The sequence below is a fragment of the Xiphophorus maculatus genome, chromosome 13, assembly GCF_002775205.1.
Source record: "Xiphophorus maculatus strain JP 163 A chromosome 13, X_maculatus-5.0-male, whole genome shotgun sequence".
NCBI lineage: Eukaryota > Metazoa > Chordata > Actinopteri > Cyprinodontiformes > Poeciliidae > Xiphophorus > Xiphophorus maculatus.
The window spans coordinates 23,299,397-23,323,550 of NC_036455.1; the positions used below are offsets into that span (position 1 = coordinate 23,299,397).

The 24,154-nt window shown below is 39.6% G+C and overlaps 2 protein-coding genes across 4 annotated transcripts in view; both read right to left on the reverse strand.

Moving 5' to 3' along the window:
- pum1 (pumilio RNA binding family member 1) overlaps positions 1–10,303 on the reverse strand; it is a 28,812-nt gene extending 18,509 nt beyond the window's left edge. Inside the window, exons 1-4 of the mRNA XM_005797317.2 lie at positions 10,196–10,303; positions 3,657–3,829; positions 1,227–1,349; positions 457–525 (exon numbers count right to left, since the gene is read on the reverse strand). Coding sequence (XP_005797374.2) covers positions 457–525; positions 1,227–1,349; positions 3,657–3,818 — 354 coding nt within the window. The 5' untranslated portion in view covers positions 3,819–3,829; positions 10,196–10,303. The remainder of the gene's footprint in view (positions 1–456; positions 526–1,226; positions 1,350–3,656; positions 3,830–10,195) is intronic.
- A 4,854-nt stretch (positions 10,304–15,157) lies between these two features.
- nkain1 (sodium/potassium transporting ATPase interacting 1) lies at positions 15,158–24,099 on the reverse strand. 3 transcript variants are annotated; one of them, XR_002753725.1, is made up of 9 exons: positions 24,015–24,099; positions 23,292–23,690; positions 20,248–20,385; positions 20,068–20,148; positions 18,705–18,902; positions 18,523–18,583; positions 17,254–17,335; positions 15,682–16,548; positions 15,158–15,512 (listed from the first exon to the last, which is right to left on the reverse strand). XR_002753725.1 is itself a non-coding variant. In XM_005797318.3 (8 exons), exons 2-8 carry the CDS (start codon positions 23,343–23,345, stop codon positions 16,539–16,541), a joined length of 624 nt encoding a protein of 207 aa, XP_005797375.1. In that variant the 5' UTR covers positions 23,346–23,690; positions 24,015–24,099; the 3' UTR covers positions 15,158–16,538. The 3 variants fall into 3 exon arrangements, 2 of the variants coding, with proteins under 2 accessions (XP_005797375.1, XP_023200982.1); XM_005797318.3 differs by having other exon boundaries at positions 15,158–16,548; XM_023345214.1 differs by lacking the exon at positions 24,015–24,099 and having other exon boundaries at positions 15,158–16,548; positions 23,292–24,002.
- Between the last annotated feature and the right edge of the window lie 55 nt (positions 24,100–24,154).

Genomic DNA, 24,154 nt, shown 5'->3' on the forward strand with positions numbered 1-24,154 from the left:
ATTTTCCATATTATGGGAAAAATTACTCTTTTTTTTTAAAACCAGTATTTTGGTTTTGGCATCTTACCAGCAGCCTAGATATATTCTAAGTTATTAAATCTTTGCTACATTTCAGTTACACAAGAAAAAACTTTTTGACAAACTCTGTGACCTGTATATGTGAAACATGTTCTGTTTAAAGGAGAACAAATGTTGTGTTTGTAGACAATAAAAGTCCTTTTCACAGTTTACAACATTTTAAACAACAAATGATATAAAAATTCATCCTGATAGAAACACTTCAAATTTATGAATGACTTTTATTTTATTGACTTTTACTTTTAAGATTTTCAGTTTGACTGGGTGTGTAAATCACATGAGCCACAATTCTGTTTAGAGAATCTTCCGAAATCAAAAGGTGCACAGACAGTTTGGGATTGCCTGAAGACAAGTACAGAAACCTGAAACCTAACTTACCTCTCCCATCGCTCGTCCTTCTAAAGCCAGAGCCTGAAAGTCCTGATTCAGCTCGTACATGGACCGCACCTGAACATCAAAACAATAAATAAATTTTAAAAATACAGAGTCATAAAAACAACGGAAATGTGTACTTCCCAATGAGCCTCTTAAAAAGTTACTCTCTGCCTAAAGCATGAAATCATATGAAAAGTTCCCGGTTTGCAGCTCTCTTCTGCCACACTGAACGTTGATTTTGTTTTGTCTGGAGAATCATGAAGTGCTTCTGATAGAAGAGACCATTTAGGAGATAAATTGCATTCCTAAAAACAACTTTCTTTCTTTTTTTTTTTTATATATTATATGTTTTTGGCTGGCTATGGTGACCTTTTCCCATTTTTCTGGCAGTAGGTAGACAGGAAGGGAGCAGAAAGAAGAGGAGGAAGACAACCATGACTAAGACTACAGCCTCTACCCACTGAGCCAAGCGTTGCTCCAAAAAAGCAACTTTCTTCTGATGCAATTATCCAGGCAAGCTACAGATGCCACATAAACACTTTTTGGTCAGAAAACTAGTATTTTCTTCATAATGTTCCTCAAGTCATTTTGTTGTGAAACCAGAGAAGTGATTGGTCTATTTTCCGGCTGTTTGAAGCACACATTAAAACACTGCTTGCTCCTCCACCGACTGTTGCTGTGCACTGCTGGTCAGCTAGACACAAAAAAGCCTCTTTTTTTTTTCTTGGTTACAAAAAAAAAAAAAAGACAAATTCAATCAAATATGTACACACCTGACTGTCATGGATGTTGTCTCCAGTGGGCCAGCGATGTTTGCCGGGCTGCTCGCCATGCTGCCGCTGGAAGAAATAATCTACCATGGCATCGTCCTGGGAACGTCCAGCGCCCGCCACACCCTTCGGTTAAAACACAGACAGAGATTATTACCGCCACATTGTGATAAAGTCGGCAGAAATCGGCACTTCTGTGAGCGCAAACATGTGGAATATGTCTCCAGAGAAAATAAATTTAGTAAAATTCAAATCCTAAATGCATTATATTTATTTATTTAAAAATGCTTTATAACTATGGGACAAGCGGACAAAAAATATTTACCGGTCAATAACCAGTTCAGGTTTTCATCAATTACAAAACACACATTTCGTGGTGTAAACTTTGTGCTCATTGAACAATTGAGTGCAACAAATGTCGACCATAGATGGTTCCTCGACCTAGACAGAAATTTTGAAAATGACACAAAGGAGGAATTAAAGGTTTATTTCCACTTATGCATCAAAACATATGACCTTAACCTTCCTCTGATTTACTGAAGCTAAAATAAAGAACGGAAAATGGTTTCATTGTGTTCTCCAGGCCTAAAAATTGAGACTTTTGGTTTTGATGCTTTTATTGAACAACCTGTCCCCCAGATTTCTCATTACTTGACTTGCGATCATCAGTCGGGGTCAACAGAGGAAAAAATCATCCACAGACTGACATTTTCTAGGCTTGCATCATCTAAACCCGCAATAATCCGACCAGGGCTGCATGTTGATGCGTAAGAGTTAGATACATACTAACAGAAAGGAGTACTTTTCCAAATAACAGGAAAGATGACTTCTCCGCTTACTCATTCTGAGTGTAAACACTGAATTCCCCTGAAAAACATGTCTGCCACCACAAGTGGTCAAACAGCTCTGAAAACAGATGGACTTAATCATCCTCTTACACACAAGGAATGCTATCCAAATTTGACTTACGGTGACAGCTGTTTAATATTATTATTTTTTAAAAAAGAAAGTAGGTTCCTCCTTATGAGATATCCTAAAAGTATTAAACCAGATCAAATAAGGTATTTAGCACAGGACTGACGCAACAAGAATCAGATCTGGTAACCACTTCTGCTTACACAGCAGCACCTCAACCAACCTGGGAAAACGACTAAATGTTTATAATCTACGAATTACTTTCTCCATTTGTGAAGTAATACTAACAGTTTCTACGGGTCACTATATAGACAGTGGAGAATATTAACTACACTTTTAGTACTTTTTCTACAAACTGACTGTGAAAAAGTCTCTAAAAGATGTTTTTATTTAATTGCTGATTGCACTACAGAAGATGCAAGTGGTTTGTAAAGATAAGACACATCTTAAAATGACAGACACACAGAACGGATTAGGTTTACAAAAAAAAAAAAGAAGTGAAGCACATTTGTTGCAATATATTTTTTCAGTTCCATTAGAGAAAACCTTAATGTATTTGGCTTTTAATCAAGTGGCATAGTGTGGTATAATTCATTTTCAGGTTTAGTAATCATAAAAACCTGCATTTATTGCTACATCTTACTGCTTGATGAAGGATCTGTAATGCTGTGGGACTGTTTTCTCTCTCAAGGTCCAAGAAACCTTGCTTGAGCATTTGGCTTCACAAACATTTGAAGAACACAATTACTTGCATGATAAATTAAAATGATCTCGATAATTTCCATTCTGATGATTAATAATTTGTTTTATTTATGGTTAAAATTTTTATTCTCCCATGTGGGTCTCAACTGCTTCAAAAAACAGCCCAAGCATTACAAAAACACAAAAAAAGCCCACTTTGTCTAGATAATGAGCTATTTTAAAAACTTGACTAAATGTTGAGTCAAATTGATGCGCAGTACGCTGTTACCTAGCAACCCCAGCGAGCCCGTCCCATCACCTAGCAACCCCGGCAGAGCTCCAGCACATTTGGCTGCTGGAAAAGACGAATTGTCTTGATGTTGTCTTAACCATTCAGAAACCACTTGCTGAGTCCTTGTTAGTTGTGCAGGAGGCCCTACTAATGCTTTTCAAAGATGTACAGTTGTATAATTGTACAACTGTTTTCAGCCATTTTCACCTGCGAGTGTAAACGTTGAGTTGGTGGGCGTGGCCGGCAGCAGCTTATTTGGGTTTAAAGTGACAAGAGGTCCAAAAACAGCTCATTCTAATAGCTCATTTTAGATGATTTTGTGCAAAACATGTAAAGAGAATGTTTTGTTTAGCCCATAGACCTATCCTAACCAGTTCAGGGAAGCATAATAGGTCACCTTTAAGTCCTAAACTGGACTCTGAATAAATATGTAAATGCATAGGGAAGTAAATAAGCTCAACTTTCCTGCTTTCTTTTTAATCAGATGCATCCATTGATTTATGAATGAGCCAGAAGCAGAGAGGAATCAGAGTGGTAGGCATTACCTGCTGACTGGGGGGTGTGGCCTGAGGGGTCTGTCCAGTTGGGAGGGCATGTCCTCCGCTACTCAGCACCACAGGCATGCTGGGAGATGTACTTCTATGGTGGGGGCTGAATGAATCCTGCCAGAGCACTGCTTTCCTCTTCAACACACACACACTGCTCATTCCACCACAGCCTGTTCAGATAGAGACACACACAGACACACACGTGTTAGAAGACGACAATTGCAGACTGGTTCAATAGGCTGTAGAAACACACATTTGATCCGTCCAGAGAAGTTTAAGATGATTCCTGCTGATTTATAGGCTGCTACAAAGGCCAAACCGGAAATTCAGAGAAGCTGAACAAATAACAGCCCAAAGTGAAACTATTAAAATTTTATTTAGCAATTCTGTGTTTCATTAGGGAAACCGAGATTAAAGGCAGTTTATCAATATAAGTCTATATATTTTCAATCAATATCACTTTAAAACAAATGTCTTAGTATGCAAATACTGGCAAAGCCCTTTACAATGCAGACTGGCATTTCCGACCTCAGATCAATATTCATAAACAGACTATAAATGGGAATTAGGGATGCCTGTGCACAGGAGTCGACTAATTTTGTACCTGGATTTGAAAGCTGCATTCATAAATTCAGGGAAAAGCAGTTTTCTGTGCTTTACTGGCCAAAAATAGCCGCATGGCAGGTTGCATTAAAACAAACAGCGCAGAGGAAAGAAGCTCATTATGTTACAGTGTTAAAACTGCATTTTTTTTATCTTCAATTAGTCAGACTAAAATTGAAAATCACACAGATTTGCAACATGATGCTGGCAACATTTTTATTTGTCATTGGTCAATATGAGTCTGCCTCCAGCTCTAAATGAGGCTTAATCGCTGCTTCAGGGCTGGAGCCAGACCTGGAACTGCAGCGATGAAAAATAAATAAATAAAGTGTGGGGTGCTTTCAGCTCCACAAATTTTAGCTTTGGCTTGAAAGCGCTGTTTGAAAGACACAGTAGTCAGCTGGAAAGACATATCAGCAATTTCACAAGTTTAGTTATATAAAAGAGTGTAGAGCAGACCCCCAACTATTAGTAGTTCGGTATTATTTCTGTGGACCGTAACTCCAAATTAATTGTATATTATTAGTTATTTGTGAAAATTCAGACTTTTCAGTTACAGGGTGACGTGTACAAAGCAGCCAGTCAAAAGCAATATACATCTCAATAGACACATGATCAATATCAATAGGTAATACATCCGACAGAATATTTAAGAATTTCACTGAACTCTGATCCAGAATCGCACAGCATTCTGGGGGATGTAGGCAGAGGAAAAGGCTTTAGCTTCTCAACTTCTCACGGTGGCATCAACTAATTCACTCACTCTTTGGTTACCTCGCAACAACCTGAAGAGTAACTTGTGGTTACCTAGCAACTACCTGTTGAGTAAGTTGTGCAGCAGCAGCTTAAGGTTTCACCACCGTGCCTCATAACTGCTTAAGAATATAAACAGCAGCACAGAGTGGAAACTGTGATTAAAACAGGAAAGGTTACGTCACTAGTTTGGAGGTATTCAAGTATCTCCAGGTTTCCCCCGGTGTATTATTAAGCCTGGCAGGCCACCAGGCTTTACTTGTGCCCCCGCCAGGCTAAGCACTGTTTATTTATTTTGCTGGGGTTTTTTAATGTCTGCATTTTCTATAAAATTTATATTTGAAGTTTGTCATCATTTGTTTTTAGTTGAGTTTTGATATTGCTGAAATTGTTTGTGTGGTAATGTATTTGGATATGTCTTTTCATAATGTTTGTGAGATGCTATAACTGTTGAAGCGGTTGATTTGAATTTTGTGTTTAATTTAATTTTGTTTTGTCTTTGTGCGATGTCTGTAAGCAATGATTTAATTGTAAAGTTTGGTGTGGAGCCCAGGAAGAATTGAGGATCCTTAAATAAACAAATATCGGTATTGGTAATAAAATAGTGGATCGGTGCATCCCTACAAATCAACAGTGATGTTTCTCCATCCAGTGCAGGCTTTACCAGATGGACATTTTCATGGATGTGGTCACTTATAGTTTGCACTCATTAAACAATGTGCTAGTGCTGGACAATAAAACTATTTAAATAATTTATAAAATAAAATAGGTAAATCCCGGTGGATTGAGAATAAAAGTCTTGTTTACCATTTTCACATATGAATGCATCACAAATCTCAAAGTGTTTGTTAAAGACTCTCTCTGCGTGTAATGTAATTCACAGTCCGGATTGGTCAGGAAGAGTTATTTTGATTAGAAGGTGGAGAGGATTAAATACGGTTGAGGTGACTTGAAACAGTCAAACTCTTGTTTGGTTTAGTTTAGATTGGAAGCTACAAATCAGATAAAAACTGATGATGTACATCAGGACTGGAACATGAACAACAGAAATAATGGGATGAATATTACAGCTCGACAACACCATAAATACAAGATGCCCTGGGGGTTTTAGTTGGAAAAAAGTCCACACCGAGAAATAAAGGAATAAATTAACGTTTAAAGAGACCAATGGGTTTTTTAAGCCACTTTATACCATCTACAAGTGGGGAAGGACAAAAGTCATGTTTTCCATATAAGATTAATTCTTTGAAATGTGCCCCAATGAGAGCAAATGAAAGAATAATATGATAATGAAAAGGTTAGACACATAAAACTGAGAACTTTACTATCATAATCACTGTGTGACCAACATTTTTCCAGACCAGAGGAAGATTAGGGCAAATGTGAACCAGATTAGCCAACCCCTATAAAAGCCATTATTTTTAGAGGTTTTCATTTAAGTGTCAAATTTGCTCTTAATTCATGACTTAGGATTTGTCCACGTGTGATGAAAGAAAATTATACTGAGGGGAAACCAAAATTAAGAAATAAACTAATTTTATTGGGCTCCAGATGCACAGTCGATTTAAAAGGTGTTTGCATAAAAGCATTGCCAAAAATAATTTTACTCGTACATCTGCATAATAATGAAAGACAGAGGAGGACCACCCTGGACATGGACTCTACCACTAACACAAACATCGGTTATGGCAGTTATGCAGGGCTTTAGGAACCCAGATGCAACAATAATCATTTAGCATCTGGGTTAGAAAAAGAGCAGATGTAGAATGTAAAGTCTCTATATAAAAAGGAAACTGTCCCCAAAACCAAACTGGCTGTGATCCTACTGGCAGGAACAACTGCCACCAGGCATGGAAGTGAGAGAGTCCGCAGTCCCACTCTTCTTTACAGAACGGTTTTAATCCATCCACAATGAGGGTTTTAGAGAATAAGCAGTCTTGTTTAATGTCCTGTAACAGCATCTTAGATGGATTTTAGGTCCAAACTTTGACTAGGCCACTCCAAAACCTTCCTTTTTGAGCCATTAAGAGGTGAACTTGTGTGGATTGGATCATTCCCCTGCTGCATGAATAAAGTGCGTTTGAGTTAGATAATGAACCAAAAGCCAAAATTCTCGTTTATGCTTTAGAGATGATGGTTTAATAAATAAAGGCTAAATCATCGAGGTCCCAGACCATAACACTGCCACCACCATTTTTCACTGTGAATATGCTGCTCCTTTTCTGGCATTCTAGTTTTATTCCAGAAAAACTAACACCAAAACTAACACATTCTTGTCTCAGCAGCTGACAGAAAATTCTCCCAAAAGTTCTTGGAGGCCTCAAGATGCTTATTAGAAATATGTTTTTCTTTGGCCTTTGAATGTTTTGACATATTTTGTCTACACTTTGATCAATAATGTACTTTCAAAACAAATAAAAGTCAAAGGTTTCTCAAAGAAGTCCAGTTAATATCAAAGTTAGCTTAACGTTAGCGTCACAGGATAATGAAGTCAAATAATTAAAGGGATCGACCTGCTATTGAAGATTAATTTTAGTCAAAAGATAACAAAAACTCATTTAAAAAGGTCACAGTAGGTACATAATCCCTTAACTACATCGAATCTAAAACCCATGACTAAAGACAACAGATTGAGTCTACAGTTATACAATTATTTACATATTACAGCAATTATTTGCTTCATGCACGATATGCCCCAAGTCACTCATTAGTTTTCTTTTTTCTGGTCCTCATAGTGCTGTCAGCTGAAAAGCTTTAGTTATGAAACTAATCCGAAGAACAGTTTGTGGTGAGAAATAGCTGGAGATCAATATTAGCAACCATTTCAGATATTTTGTTTTTTAGTGCCATCACAAGAGTAATCACATGTCAGATTACAACACTTCTTTTGTTGTTTGTTTAAAAACAATTTTTCCGTCCTTAGTTTTTCTGTTTACTTCTTTCCGCACGGGAATAACAGGAAAAACAAAGGTCAGTGCCTCCAAAGTACAACGAACAGCTCTCTCAAGCAGAATAACTGTTAAATCTGTTCACCTTATCTATTTGTACCAAATAAAACTCGCCACTCAGCATATTGCGCAAATGAAACTATTTGGGGAAAAAATAACGCTATCTAAGAATGTGTGCACACAAGAGGGAGACTACTCGCTTTATTTGCAAGATATGGAGCCAAACTGGTGGCTGTCATTTTGAAAAGGTCAGAGGTGGCCTGGTTGCTTAATCAGGGGAAAGAGTGAAGGCCGTGTGGTGATTAAAAGCAGTTTTAAACCTGAAGAAACACGTGTGGGATATGGCTGCAGATACAGTGACGTGCACCGTTTTTGTACGCCTAGAACCCTTTTCGGATTTTGTTACATTATATCCACAAAATGTAATGGATTTTAGTTGAATTTTTATGCGACTGACCAACACAAAGTAGAAGGTAACTGAAGTAGAAGGAAAAATTACACCTGATTTCCACGAACTTAAAACATAGAGCCGGAGTTACAACGTAGTGGCTTCGATCAAACCCACATTCAAATCCAATCCAAAATTTGTGGTGAGATTGGAAAATTCGTCTTCACAGAGACTCTCCACTCTGACTGAGCTGGAGGTATTTTTGAGTGGGATAGTGGTCAAACATTTTTAAGCAGGTTAAAACAAACCCCAGAAAACTGCTTTGACACAGTACGGCTACACAACTTACACAACTGTAAATAATATTTTGTCATCGCAAGTGAAGAACTCCTAGAACCACAGTAAATGTTCGCTAATTGTTTAAGTGCCAAGCGTCCAGGCTATCTGTGATTGCAATGCATTTGGTGGCATTCACTATGTGTTTATTCCAAGTGATGTCATTATTGCATATTGCTTGTTTCCCTAATATCGTTTAGCCCCTACTGTACAAGCAAGATACATCATTCACAATTTTTAAGTGCATGTTTTAAGTCAACTTCACAGTTATGCACTACTTTGTGTCGGTCTAACATATAAAATCCCAATAAAATATTATAAAGTTGAGATTTGAACTGTAACAAAATGCGAAAAAGATAAAGCAGTATGGCTACTCTTGCAAGGTGCTGCACAGGTCATGACAGCATTAGCGATGTCCAGCAGTAGGAGAATAATTTGTGTTTTACAACCTCTCCCTATCCAACAGGCTCTAATCTCACATTAGTGTCCCTACAGGCCAAGTAGAAGTGACAAGCAGCCCTTTTTACACTTATCCATATATAGTAATTACCTTTGTGTGAGGATGTCTGACTCTTTGGGTCCTCTAAACACACACAGCCTAGACAACTATAACCACCCTCAAACATATAGCCACAAACCAGCCGGCTAAACACCTCCAGCAGCTAAAAACAAACCAGCCTGCCAACTGGTCATTCACAAACCGAGTGCAGCCTTTGTTTTCCTGTTGCACTCTTCCATTCAGTAACAAGGAAATGCTAGCGCTTCATCAGAGTTCTCTAAACACCCGGAAATCCAGCGCACACTGCTCGGTGTGCTCTCAGTTCAACCTCGGCACCCGGAAACGGGCAGAGGCTCCCAGTCCAGCGGGGTTAATCATTCGATAACCGGGCTCAATCCACCGCATTCCGGGCACAGACAGGGGTGTGACAATCCCAACCTGCGGCTAACAACAGATACTGTTTGGTGCCTCCACACACAGGCCACCCCGGCACACACACCGAACCAAACAGAAACCATAGATGCAGGCTGAAAAAGCCTCACGCTTTCCAGGGTTTCTTTTCACGCACTGGCCTTCGCTCTCGTCGGTTATCCGTGAGTTACGGAGGGTTCACTGCCCGTGTCTACCGACAATAACACGGCCTCCTGTTACAAGCTCCAACCGGTTGCAAACACGGGCTTCTAGCAATGATTTTAACAGCCTCGGTAGCTTCACGGCTTCATAATTCGGTTATAGATAAACACCCGAGGGGTTTTACGTGTCTGGCGACCCAGTTGTCTGGGTAGATAAAGCTGACGCGGATGCTAACAAAGGCCCGAAAACTGTCTGGAGCGGAAGACCGACACAAGGGGAGGAAGGAGCCAGGCAGCAGAAAGGTGCACTGCCGCTCCAGCTTCACAAAATCTTCTTATTTCACCACTTCCTGGCCCACTAAAGCTGCAATATCTGCATCGGGGCGTCGATAACTAAAGTCTGGAGAAACAGTGGGGAGAGTCAAGGAGATACCTACCGGCGGAGAGGGTGGATGGTCGCGGATTTCGGCCCCAGTTTCTCTGTGACACCCCGGGCTTTCACTCCGACAACATGGCGGCTCGACGGAGGAGCAGGCAGCAGCGCCGCATGACGGGAAGGGATGAGAGGGAGCGTACGGCTCATTGCGCCTGTATGGCAAGCCGTAGCGATATCTAATCAAACCAAACTTCTAAAATTGTACTTTAGATTTAAATGATAATTTATATTAATAATACTGTTGTAGGTTAAAGTAATATCCTCAACAAATGGAGAAAAAAATAAACATTAGCATTTTGTATACATTTCAGCAACAGGGAATAATAAAAAAAATAACACATTAAACTATCATTCAAATTGTGTTCTGGATTCAAAAGGTGTAGTTTTGAACAGCACAAAAATGCTGAAAGGACAGAAGTTGTCTTTTTTAGTTTAAAAGGGATAAGTGCAAGTTGAAGAAAAATATAATTTCAAAAATAAATTCCAAAATACATCACCTTGCTCAAATGTTTTGGCACTTAAGTGCAAATAGTTTTACAAGCAAACAGGGACAAAACGATCACAAATGGTTCATGGACTCAGAAAAGCACATTCTGACACATGGAATCAAGTGAATCAAGTTAAAAATATGAACTTGCAGACTATTAAATTGTTAAAGTTTTTATTCTGTTATAAATTTTGAGTCTTGCCTGAGCAATAGACTTCATTAAACTCTGGAGATCCTGTTACGACTTTTGGGTTTGACGTGCCACTCAATGGTTATTAGTGGCTTAAATTGCACATTCTCACATCTACAATTTGGCGATACAAATCAACCTAACCTACTGCATATGTTCTATGTGGCAATTAACCTCATGCACACGTTATATCATGCTACCGAGAAGTAAAATGTTTTTAGTTTCTAAACTGAGCAATCAAATACAGTAGTGTCCTGAAGTTGGAATTGGCATTAGCAAAGTCTGTGACCTCAATTTCTGCTTCAAAAGAGCTGACACATATTACATTTTCTGAGAGTTTGATATATATATATATATATATAAAGCTATTTACAATCCATAATATCACTGTTATATATTTCTAAATATTGTTTTTCTTCCTATTATGGTATCTGATGTCAGACATTTTTATTTAACCTGTTATAAATGTATGCTGGATAGTAACAATCAAATGTTTAGTTATTCAAAGTTGAAGTATAGACATTTCAAACAAAACTACTGTTGAATAATTATATTATATAACTCATTTGTTTGGTTTTGTTTTGCTTAATATTACCCCACACAAAGCTGTCAAGCAGATTGGTAAAGCATAATGTCATTTTTTTTCTCTCTGTGATATGGCTGAAAAAGCGTGAGGACAACAGAAAGCTGTTTCTTATGTCTCTATTAATAAGTATGATGAACCTCTAAAAGCCTCACAGGCTTTTAGACATTTGTTTGCCTAATTTGGCAAACAAATTAAACGCATTACTGTCCCTTGTGGAAATATTCATAGCATCAAATTACAGCAAAGTTTGCCGAGTCAAACAAAAGTTACAGCAGGAACGTGTTATCATCTACGCAGCTTAAACACTAAATACAAGTTGATTGTAATTTGTCATTTTACAATCGGGAAAAACGATTACCTTTTGATATGGTATTAAATGATCAAGTGTGTTAGTAGTTATCTTTTTGAATGTTGGAACATCTATTATTGTTAAGTTTTGAACATTTAAAATAATCTTAACGATGTCTGGATTGTTCTTCATTTTTGCATAAAATAAATAAGAATAAAATAAAGAAAAATACAGTTTATTCAGTTACCATGGCAGATGTATGGCAAATATCTGAAATGTTTCTTCTTATTTCAATTCTGCTTCAGCTATCCATGCTTTCCAGACAGACATATCGCTTTTATGTCGTTTTTTTACTCAGTAATTGCTATTTGATTAGGGTGAAAAAGTGCTTTCTTATACAGTAAGCATTCCGATTATAGAACACTCCCACAATCAATAATTTAAGTTTATCAAAAGGAAATATAATTTCAGAAGGAACTCTTTAGTCTATCATTATTATCTATTTCATTCTAAGTTTTAAAACAAGAATGTGGTGGATTCCTCAACCTGGTGCATTACTGCCCCCTTTTGGTAGAGCTTATAGCACCACGTCATTGCTATGCATTGGGAGAAAATCAAATATTACCTGTGAAAACAATAATTAAAAGGGAGATTTGATTTATTTAAATTTTTGCACATTGATTAAAAAAAATGTAAATTCCTTAATAAACTCTTTAGTTATGTTACACATAAAAAATTAAGTAAACGGAATATTCAATGTGTTTCATTTAGATATATGTATAAAAAAACAATGCGACTGAGTAATGAAGAGGGGTTTATTAAAATCAAAAATGTAAATTTCTCCTGCTGATGATTCGGTTTTAGATATCCGAAATAACAATGATGTACTTCACAGAACGTGTTGGCATTACACAGAATGGAAAAAGTGAAATCAATTGTCCTATGACAAACATGTAAATTATCTCCAATGTAAAATTTTCCTGAATGCCTGAAATCTTTATTTTGTCCAGGAAAAGATTAATATTGTCAAAATAAGGTCTTCCCATTTATGTGATGAATTAGCTTGCCATAGGCTCCAACAGAGTTAAGAGGGAGGGTTCACATCGCACCGGTCCCTTTGTTAAGCCCCAGTGTCTTGTCTGCTGGTATTGTTCGCCGTATTTGTTAAGGTTTTGTTTTTAACCCCATTCACAAAGCTGGTCGCGCTAAAGATTTGCTGTACTCGCTGCTGTTTCAGTAAAATAAACATCCCAGAAAATTAAATAAACACTAATTAATTAGATAAAATACCGTAGCAAATAATGACTCAGATTTGGCATTGATATCAGGGAATTACCCATTAGAATGATGTAAAGGATGTTGGTATTATTCCTCAGTTTGTTGGGTGGTGATATAGAAAGATGTCTCGTTGTGGTGGATACACAAAGCAACCGGGTCTCCACGGTAACGGGTGCGTGCAGCCATGGCAGCGGCGCGCTGCACCGCACGGCCATCCAGAGCGTGGCTTTCAGGACGCTCTGCTACCTCCCAGGAATGTGAAGGGACGGCGTGGAAAAGAGAGGGGGGTGTTACTCGGAGAATAAATAAATAATTAAATAAAGAGACCCCCAGCGGGCATTTGGGAATGTGCCAGTGTCCACCCAGAGACACACACACACACACACACACACACACACACACACACACACACACACACACACACACACACACACACACACACACACACACACACACACACACACAGAGGGAGAGAGAGAGAGAGAGTGCTGACAGTGTGTGGGTGATGTAATGCGGATGCAAAACATTCCCGTTAATTGGGTTACCTTTAGAGAAATATGGACACTTTTGGGACATTGACAGGCTGCTTGTTTGCTTTACGTCATGGATAAACATAGTCAGAACGGGAGTAATGAGTCATATAAATAGCGTGCAAACAGAAGATTACACATAATTTATTATACCCTGGTGGGCGATAAATAACTAAACAGTTCAGGCTAACTTGTGGTGGAAAGAACTGCATGCCAGATTACATTTATGTAATTACAGGGTAAAATGTAAGGCCAGATTTATTATTTATGAGCTTTATGTTTAAGGAGGATATAAACATTAAAAAAAAGGAGTGGGCAAGAGGGGCAGGCAGAGACCGCCTTCCATAATTTAGGGAGATAAGACTAAAGGTTTTTTTGATTCATGATTATTTTTCTTTTGTTTCTCTTTGCAATGCATACATTTGTAGTGTCACAACCTCCCAGAAACACCCACCTAGCTATTTAATTTTTCTTTTTTAATATATGAATTAATTTATTTACCTTTATTTTATCAGGAAAAAAAAAAACTAAAACAAATTAAGACATTTTTGAGAGGGAGGTCTGGCGGAGAGCCACGTTGAGATAGACATAAAACAAAGTAGTTCAAATAGGAGGTGGTTTACACTAAGGCACAATAATCACAGGAAGGGTTTGATAAAAGGACATGCAGAGGTTTCAGTTAGAAAACTGAATAAATTGAATATAAAGAGATTTAATTGGTCATAATTGGAAGAAAATTAAAGTTATGCATTGGTCTGATCAGAGTTCAGAACTAAAATCAGGATGAAATGTGTAGATTCATCTAAAAAGACATTTAAAGCTTTTGCAAGGTAGACCATATGTATTTTTTATTTTATTTTATTACAGTTATGTGCCACTAGAGTAATCCATCAGACAAGATATTTTAGGATTTTTTTTTTTATGTTTGTATAGTTTTTTTGTGAGGTCAGTGAAGCAGAAACACAACTGCTGTGCAGCAGGATGACTTAGGGGTTTGAGGCCGGCCAGGACCCTTCTGCATGCTGTCTGCATGTTTGTATGTGTCAGTACTCGGACACATACAAACCAAGTCCAAAAACATGCATATGGAACCACAATTCCATAAAATCCACCTTTCACTGTTGTAAAATTGTAAAAAAAAATAAAAGGGGGGAAAAATGCTCCTGCTCCCATTTCTTATGCTTATTTTTGGGGGGTTTTATGCTGATATTTATTAAACTACACAAAACAATTGTGTCTGTGATGGTAAAAAAAAATAAATTACATCATGAAAAAAGTATTTTCTCATTTGTAGTGCTTAATATTAAAGTAATACCAATTTTAACATACTGGGACACCAGAAAGGATTGCGCCGCTAATGTTAAGTGAAAAAAATGTTAAATTCTTGAGTATATTTGCAGGAACGGCTCCCGTATTTTCCTGTGCACCGTCTCTTTAAGAGCCATTCCTCTGTACGCTGAAGACTTTCAAGGCTGACGGCTAACAAACGACTGAAGTGAAACGGGATGCAGAGAAACAAAACCAGTCGTGACAGCACTCAGTTTATTCAACCTTAGTTTACTCAGTGAGACAAACGTGTATGCAGAGGACGACAGAAGTCACATTTGAAGTAGAAAGTGTACTTTTATTATTTCAAACTTTACTTTACACCCGTTGAGGTCTGCACCTCATACCTGTCTCCTTTATTCTCACTTTCTGTCACATTTATTATTGAAAAAAAAAAAAGTCTCTAAAGTCTCCTTCGCCCCCACCCTGTTCTGACGAGAGTCAATGAACGAGCTGCTCGGACTCAATGTCTTCCTGATACAACAAGGAGGAATACTGCAAACTGGCTAAAACAAGGCAACATGATATATACAAAAAGAAAGAAGAGAAACAGGTACAAAGCAAAAACAAATTTGCTGTAATCCCTCCCACTCCCTCCATAATGTGGGCCTCTTTCTTTTCTTCTTCTTCTTCTGTAAATAGAACCAACAAAACAATCATCGGCTGGTTATTTACATGCACAGTACTACTTCCCACCCCAACAAATAAAAATAAAAATACACACTAATGCCTCATCCCAAAGCCATCTGATCTGAACACATGCACCACAGACACTCCTGGAAACAAAACAGAAATCGGCACCTTTTATTATCAGGACATCGCATGGAGGGATTACTGTCCAACAGCTGCATTACGGTCCAAAATAACACCAGTCACACGGAGTGTGTGTGAGATTATTGCACGACAGACTCTGATTGCTTGTTTGTTTAGTTCTTCTGTACCAGAACAAACACTGATTTATGCGAGGCTGATCCTTTAAGGAGTCGTGGTTTCGATGCCCTCTCCTACGGGCCTGAGGTGTGCAGTTGCAGCAGCATGGGAGGAAAGAAAGACGGCTTTGGGAGGAGGAAACTGCAGGACTGCTCTAGCTTTAACGTCACACTCTAAAACGACAACAGGTACGAGCTGTGCCTCGGTCTATCACGCGGCTCCGCCCCTCCGAAAACATCCATACACACACAGGGACATTCACCCCAGCAAAGAAATCAAACAAACACAGAGGCGCAAAGTGGTCGTAGAGTCCAGAGTACAACCACGAAGCACCAGCTCGGAGCTGCGCAGTCGTATCACACACACACACACGCACTCACTCACACACGTCGACTCGGGAGGAAGCGCTCAGAGCTGGCAGTTTAGAGTGAATCTTCTCTGAATGCCCTCCAGCTCCTCTCCCACCGGGAACTGCTGGTTCGTCCCTGAGCTCTGCAACGTTCGTTTGAGGGCTGATTTCAGTTTTCCTTCCTCGGACAAAAAAACACACACGCAAACATGCTCACACCGTCTCTCCTCTCCGGGGTCAAAGGTCCGCTCCTCGGGTAAACTGCGACACAAACGAGTGAGTGTAATCGGGGGGTGGGGTGGTGGGCAACCTGCCGCTTCTTTCTTTCCATCCACAGTGACAACTTCAGGCTAGGGCCTCAAGGGGGCGCTACCGACACTTAACCAGCCCTGGGAGGAGGAGAGGATTAGATCATAGTCAGAATTAGAGATAATTCCCTATGATATAAGAAATACAGTGTATTTTATTATGATTTTAGTGTTCAATTTAAACATATTAGTGCATAACTTATTTCTGGAGGGGAAATTATACATTGTTTTTTAATTTATTTGATAGAACCCACTAAACTCTGACCTTTATTTGTATTTTGCCTCTCTATGTCAATAGGTTGGAGAGCAACCTTTTGCTGCAGTTATGGCCAGACTTTGATTAGACCACTCTAATAAATGAATATGATAAAATGCTCTGACTATATGTTTAAGTTTGTCCCACTGATGGATTAAAAAGCGCAGAGAGTTTTTCCAAAGTTTGGTTCTGAAACTTCACATCTTTATTCCCACGGTGCTCTTCAATGTTCGCTATTACATCACTGATCATCCTTCTCAGTACAACTGGATTTATACTGAGATTGCACATCTCTGTTAATTAATTCAGTGACTTCCGAAAGAAACTGATTGAACCGAGCTCTTATTCAGGGAGAACAGAACAAAACTGACGTAATAATACAAATTCATTCTTATCTTTCCTTCTGTTTCACAATTATGGACTCCATTATGATGGTTAGTTATAAATAAATCCCAATAAAATTCATTGATGGTTGTATTGTGACAAAACATGGAGTAGTTCAACGTTTTATTGAATACTTTGTGACTCACGTGTAAAGAGGCTGCAGCTGCAGATGAGAGGACTTCTGGGGAGGCTGGTAGCCGTACGAGTCGAATCCACCAATAAAATCAACTTGAAAAGGCAAAAAAAAAAGAAGAGAAATATAACATCAATATCACCAAGTGTTCTAGTTTAATCCGAATCTATAAAAATAAGAGAGTTTATGAATTCATCTGACCGTATCTTGGATTTACAGCAACATCTTCTGTTGTGCACAGAGGCCTTTAAATGGATGGTTGCTGATTTTGTGACCAGAAAATGCTTTTTTTTTTCTACAGCTGAGCAGTTTTTCACCTCTCTTACCACCCTGCTCCCCAGCCCTGATGGCAGGATGACGTTTGGTCCACCACCAGCCTGGCTTGCCAAAGATCCAGAGGTTTCAAAACATTTCAATTGACTCTCTGACTATAGATACCGGCCTCACCTTACCGGAATGTTCTATTTGCCTTTTCCATTTTTAAGAGTGTCTCAGACAAATGGACCTCTATGTCCCCGGAGAAACTATATGAAATAGCTCAGTAGCCAGTTTATTCTAATAATTTATCAAAATGGGAAAGATGAGAGAACATTCCACTCAAGCTAGGCGATTAGATTAGCAGGTCGTCGCACATCTGCTTCCCTTGAAAGGTGTGTTCTCTATTCTCTCCTTTTTACAAGAGTAGCTAATAGACTTAGGTCTGTTCCCCTTTTAAGTGATTTACCAGAGGAACCATTAAACCTGACCAAAGAGACTATATAATATTTTTCATTGCACTGCAACTCATAAATGAGTCACAAATTACTCATGAGGATGATGCGGTCATTTACTAACATCCATATAAAATGTAATAATGCTGATGGGCATTATTTCCATTATCCATATGAGAGCAAAACTTTTCAAACTTCAGAGAAAGAACATCAATCATACGACGTCCTACACCAATTTTTGTGTCTGATAGGGTGAGAATTAAACTCTGATGAGAAAGGCCCTCCAGACCCATAGATGGCAGGCCTAACAGACAGCCTCTGTGGCGGTGGGAGTACTCCAGCCCACATAATGCTGCCCACAGACGGGGAGCTCAGATCACCCGGAGGGAATCCTGCGCGCTGAGATCTCTAAGCATGACTCACGCAAGAGAAGACAATGAGATGGCATCTCTCACACCCAAAACCTATTGAGCGCTACCGCGACCTCTCTCGAAAAAGAACATCCTCGGCAGCAGGATGAGTCGACCCGATATCGTTGCCACGACACTAGCAGACCCTCGGAGAGCACTCACAGCTGTCCTCGTCATCCTGGAAGACTTTGCTCACGTAGCAGGCGTACACGAAGCCGAAGAGCTGTTGAGAAGTTCGAAATAGTCCAGTCAGATTGCACGTTTTGATTTAGCAGCCTTCGAAAAATAACAACGACGGGGGCTGATGCAAGCTTTAATAGGAAGTCTTGTGTCAAGACACTTACAGCCAAAAGGATCTGGATGGCCGAGCTCAACACCTCGATGTACTGGTAGTCGAGGAGACATCCTGACACCGTGATGACGTGATGGTCGTCGGGGGCCATCCTAGAGTCCAGCACTGGCGTCACGAGGCAGCCGGGGCCGTGTTCCATCCACCACGAACGATGGAGGGACGTGTTGAAAGTCATGAGAAAGTCCCTGTCCTGGAAAGCGTCAGATTGGTCAGCGATGTTTCTCCGCACAACATAAAGAGACTTTCAGAGCATCAATGAGTCTTCAGATGTTACAGACTTTTAAACACCGGAAGGAGAGGTCTGATACCTTTAAACATGCTCTAATTCTTCTTTACTTAGGTGCAATTTCTATGCAAGAAGGGAATCCTAAAGCTACACAGCAAACCATCGTTTACAAAAGAGAGACTGCGTGCTTTATTAAATTAGAAAGTGTAAAAGCAGAGCAACTCTGAAATTTTAAGTTAAACTTTGACCATTCAAAACCTGAAATTGCCAAATTTCAAAAGTGGACATACAACATCACCATTAGGATTGTTTGACCTGAATGAAATAAATGCAATTATCAATTTTATACTGTTTAGGCAAGTATCATGTTGCTGCTAAACACATATGTGTATCACATAATTCACTATCTACTGCCCAAGATTAAATCTCGTTGACTATTTTTTTCTAACTCATTCAGATTTTCGAAACAACTAAAATTCTTTTTTACTATATTTTTGTCTCATGTCATTAGTTGACAGAAATTTCTATCCTGGTTTTAGTCATTCAGGATGAGTTTTCATCAAGTTTTAAGCAGAAAAAAGAAGTTGGGTTTGGAATGAAGGATGACAGTTTATTATTACCAAAATTAACACTCTGTGAAAAGGGTGAAAAGCGTGAATCTATAGGTTCATGGCAGACTAATTAAATTTATCCTGGTAGAATTGTAAATATTTCTAGAGGAGATAAAAGATTAAAAAAATATTGAATTTTGAGACAACCGATTAATGTATTTATGGAAATCACAACAGTGATGCTGGAGGCTGGCCCAACTCATCCATTATGGACCGAAGCATTACTGATATTGATTATTTTCTGGTGTCATGACAGCGATGCTGAATGGTGAAAGAGTTGTAACACAAGCTCTGCTCTGCATTTTTTCTATCCTAATCATCTCACTTTCTCAAAGAAATTTCGGTTTCTTGATATAGCACATAATGTGAACCCTATATGATTCTTTTGACCAGAAAAACTGATTTGAAACAAGTGACGCAAATCAAATTTTTTTTCGTAAAATAGATTACATAAAAAGTAATAAAATAGGTTTTTATTAGAGTAACACATGGACACTCACAGAACTGAATATGTTTACCTGTGACAGGTTTCCCACTTCCAGGTAGAAACAAATAATGAAGGAGTTCCATCCAACCCACAGGACCAGCCATACTGCATACTGCCAGAAAGATCCAATCAAAAGTGCTTGTAGGAAATTATGTCAGTTCAGTGACAGGAATGTGGAATGCTGGTAGGGGTGGGGGTACGTGGGACTCACAAAAATGAGGTATCTGAAGCGAAACTGCACAGTGCCAAACATGCCCAGGATGACGGCCATAATGTGCAGGAAGTTGGCCAGGATGGGAGCCCACTGGTAGCCCAGAAAGTCAAACACCTGCCTCTGGAGGGCCGCCACCTACGGAGGTTCAGATGCACACACAAGGGCCCGTCAGAGGAGGCATAATCAAAAGCACGCAGGGACATAAAGCGTCCTCACTTAATCAAGGTATCACACACACGCACAGAGTGACAGGGACACACATACACGAGGCTGCCGCAGCTGTTACCATGGAAACTGCCTGGAGCACCAGCCAGTCCAGTGACTGTAAAAAGGACCACCCCTTACAAAAAAAAAAAAAAATAGCTGGGCCAAACTAATGAGAATCTGTGGGCCAAATCCCTCTGCTGCACAAAAACTCATCAGCACAGCAAACAATGGCCACAATGAGCAGCTCTAACGAGGCTGCTAGGCACACTCACACCATGTCGTACTTATTAAACAATATAAAAGGAATGTCTTAACATTTTACTACCTGAATTACATAAAACCTAAACAACGCTTTTGCTGTCACACAGATTCTAAATTCATCAAAAGTTTTTGCAGCGTGTAAATTAGCTGTATTAGGTAGAATTTATCACAACTTCAACCACTAGATGGCATCAAAGTGCTTCTAATGTGATGCAGGGTATGTGTTGATTATGCATCAACAGGCGTCGGTGGCGTATATATGTCACTGTGACTGTAAGCCAGTTTAGTGTGACCATTGTTCATATAGACGAGCTGCGCTGCTGCCCCAGGCCAGTAGGAGGCGCTGAAGATATCTGAGCGCTGAAAACCTGAAATGTGTAGAATGTTTATCAAGAATGAGGCTAATTTCTAAACAAGCTTTAAATATTAATGATATGTCAAGTAATTCAGTTTTCCATTTATACATGTATCTGTTTCCATAAATGACAGTTTTTATTACAACCAATTAAAATGGCAACGTCTTGCCAAATTGAATATATAATTGCCAAACAAGTAGGCCTGTCGCGCTAACAAACTTTGCCAAACAATAAATTGTTCCAGAACAATAAAAGATAATATTGTAGTTTTGAGACAATTTCCAACTAACATGACAGTAACAATGGAAGAATAATGCAACACTTTCTCAAACATCAATAAACTTTGAATTTTGACAAACATTTAAACATTGGAACTGGAAAACATTTTAAATATCCAAAATAAATAAACAAAACCAAACAACAGAAACAACAACTAAAATGAATTCTGAAGTCTCTGTAGACAAAATTGTCTTTCAAAAAAGGGATAATTGATACCAAAGCACCAGACTGAAGACCAGTTTTGGTAAAAGGAGAGAGAAAAGAGAAAAACGATGAATCAAGCAAATGAGAATGATTGAGTTTGCTTTAGTTTATCATGCGATTAATTAATTTATTGCTTATTGTGACAGGCCTACAAACAAGTAATAGAAACAACCTTTTCTACAATATTCTTAGCCTGCTATTTATTAATTATCATTCTACTACTCTATCAACACCACCAGTTTTGTTGTTGGTGTAGTAAGGAAATATGAAACTAGTGTTAAAATTGACAACACTGGAAAAAATTAGATCTTGGACACTTTTTATGGCATATTAATGGTGCTGTGGTGCCTGGTGACCTTAACAGGAAGTAGGGCCCCTAATTATATTCCGTTTAAGACCCCGTACATTCATGGGCGAGTTCTTCTAAAGATTCACATGGTTTTGCCTACACCAACATGCAGAGGCTACTCTGTTCCCTCTCCTTCAGGGAACCACAGCCTCGCCTGTAATGTGGGATGGCGCCCCAGCAGCTGCAGCTCAAAGCTGTGTGTGTGTGTGTGGAGGGGGGGGGGGCTGTGTGTGAATGTGTGAGTGTGACTGTACAGGGAGGCTGGACAAAAATGTCTGATTACAATGTGTGTGTCTGTAGCACGCCGCTCTAATTATATCTTGGTGGTTAGAGAGGCAGTCTCAGCTGTGGACACACAAACACAAACAGAGCCGACCCAAGGCAAAAAGTGAACTAAGCAGCTGCTTAGGGCTCCCAAATGAGGGTGATTTATCAGTGCTAATCATGCAAAACAAAACTTCTGGTCCTTAATGTAAAATATTACATGTAAATCTGTGTAGTTACGTTGTAACAAGCTTTTAAAATACATGTGGAACAGATTAATGTAGTAAAAGTAAACCAGCTGGTTTCACTCTACGTTTTCTACCTTTAAAACAGGAAAACTAATTAAATCTGACGACAGTAAAAAATATTAACACAAACGCCTATCATGCTAAATGTATCAGCTTGGATGGATGAATTTCTGAGGCCTCTGCGTCTTTAAAAAAAAAAAAAGTAATTTTCCTCAAAAACCTGCCGCATCAAACGATATACTTGTTTCATGCCCTCTAGTGGAGGATGTAAGTACAACTGCAGCCAAGTCCCAGTGTTATCCAAAATTCAAAGATGGCAGTGTAAACTTTCAAGAAACAGTTTCCTTGTGAAATGCAAACTCTTAATGTTGGAATGATTACAGAACATGAAATGTTTTTAAAATTGTATGTCCTTTAAAAAAAACAAAAAACAGTCTAACAGAGTCATACAGTAAATAATGTAAATATGAAATGCTTTATAGCGATACTTCAAGTACAAAATTATATTATGGGTCTCTATGTATGTTTTATACCTGATTTAACTTCAAAAACTTCAACTCTATATTGTTGAACGCTTTATGTAAAAATATAAAATGTAATATTAATGTAACAATATCAGTATTTAGATATTTTGTCAAAGCATCTAAAAAACATCGTTTTAAAAGTATAAGATTTTCCTACTATTTTTTATTTTTTATGAGAGTTTAAAGAGTCAATACATCTGGTGTAAATTAAATGTGATTTGGAGAACTGCAGGGATTTAAACTTGAGTCATAGTAAAGGAACATTAGTAGAGATTTATGTTGGTTATAATACGTGCCCAGGGCCCCATTCAGCCTTGGACCGGCTCTGTATCAAAGCATGCTCACTTACCAGCTGCAGTGAACAGATCACCAACAGCGTGCATCTGCCGTCACACTTCCCCATTTTGGAGGGCTCGGGTCGCGGCTTCGAGCCGCGGAGGCTCCGGGGAAACGACGAGTCCCCGGTCAGATCCAGACTGCCTTCCCGTCTCAGCTCACACCATTCCCGGGATGAACAGACCTGCACAAGGCCGCCGCCGCCGCCGCAGCCGCTTCCTCCGGCGCTTCCACTCACAGTGGCTGATCCATCTCCAGCCTCCGCTTTTGTCTACACAATTCCAGTCGCGGGGATGTTTTCAGGCGGAGGAAAAGGGAGAGGTGATGAGAGGGAAGGAGGTGCTGGAGGAGTCCGCTTCACACCGGCCTGCTGCTGCGAGGTCCGACCGACTCCGAATCACCTCGGCCACACCTTCCGGAGAGGGGGGACACACACACAAAGGCACAAAGAGAGACGGAAAGCTGTCACAATCTGCCCCCGGCTGCAGACTGAAATGAACATCATATGATACCGGATCACACGGAGGTGGGGGGGAGGAGGAGGTAGCGGGGAGGAGGGGACCGACCCCGCATTAACACTACGGCTAACGGTCGGCTCCTCCGCCGCGGACACAAAGCAGCCCGCCCGGACTCCTCCCTCCACGGCGGGTTTCCATCCCATTCTCCCCGCTGGGATCCCACTCTGCCAGGGGAAGCTGAGAAATAACGAATCAAGTTAACGGGGAGACCCGCTCACCAGCACCGGCTCTGGCCTCCTTCGTCTCCGTCTCGCAGCGTCTTTTGTCAACAATCGGTGCCGGGGCGAGCGCAGGAGGAGCCGGGGGGGGGGGGGGGGGGAGGGAGAGGGAGAGCGGGGTGAGGGGGGGGGGCCCACAG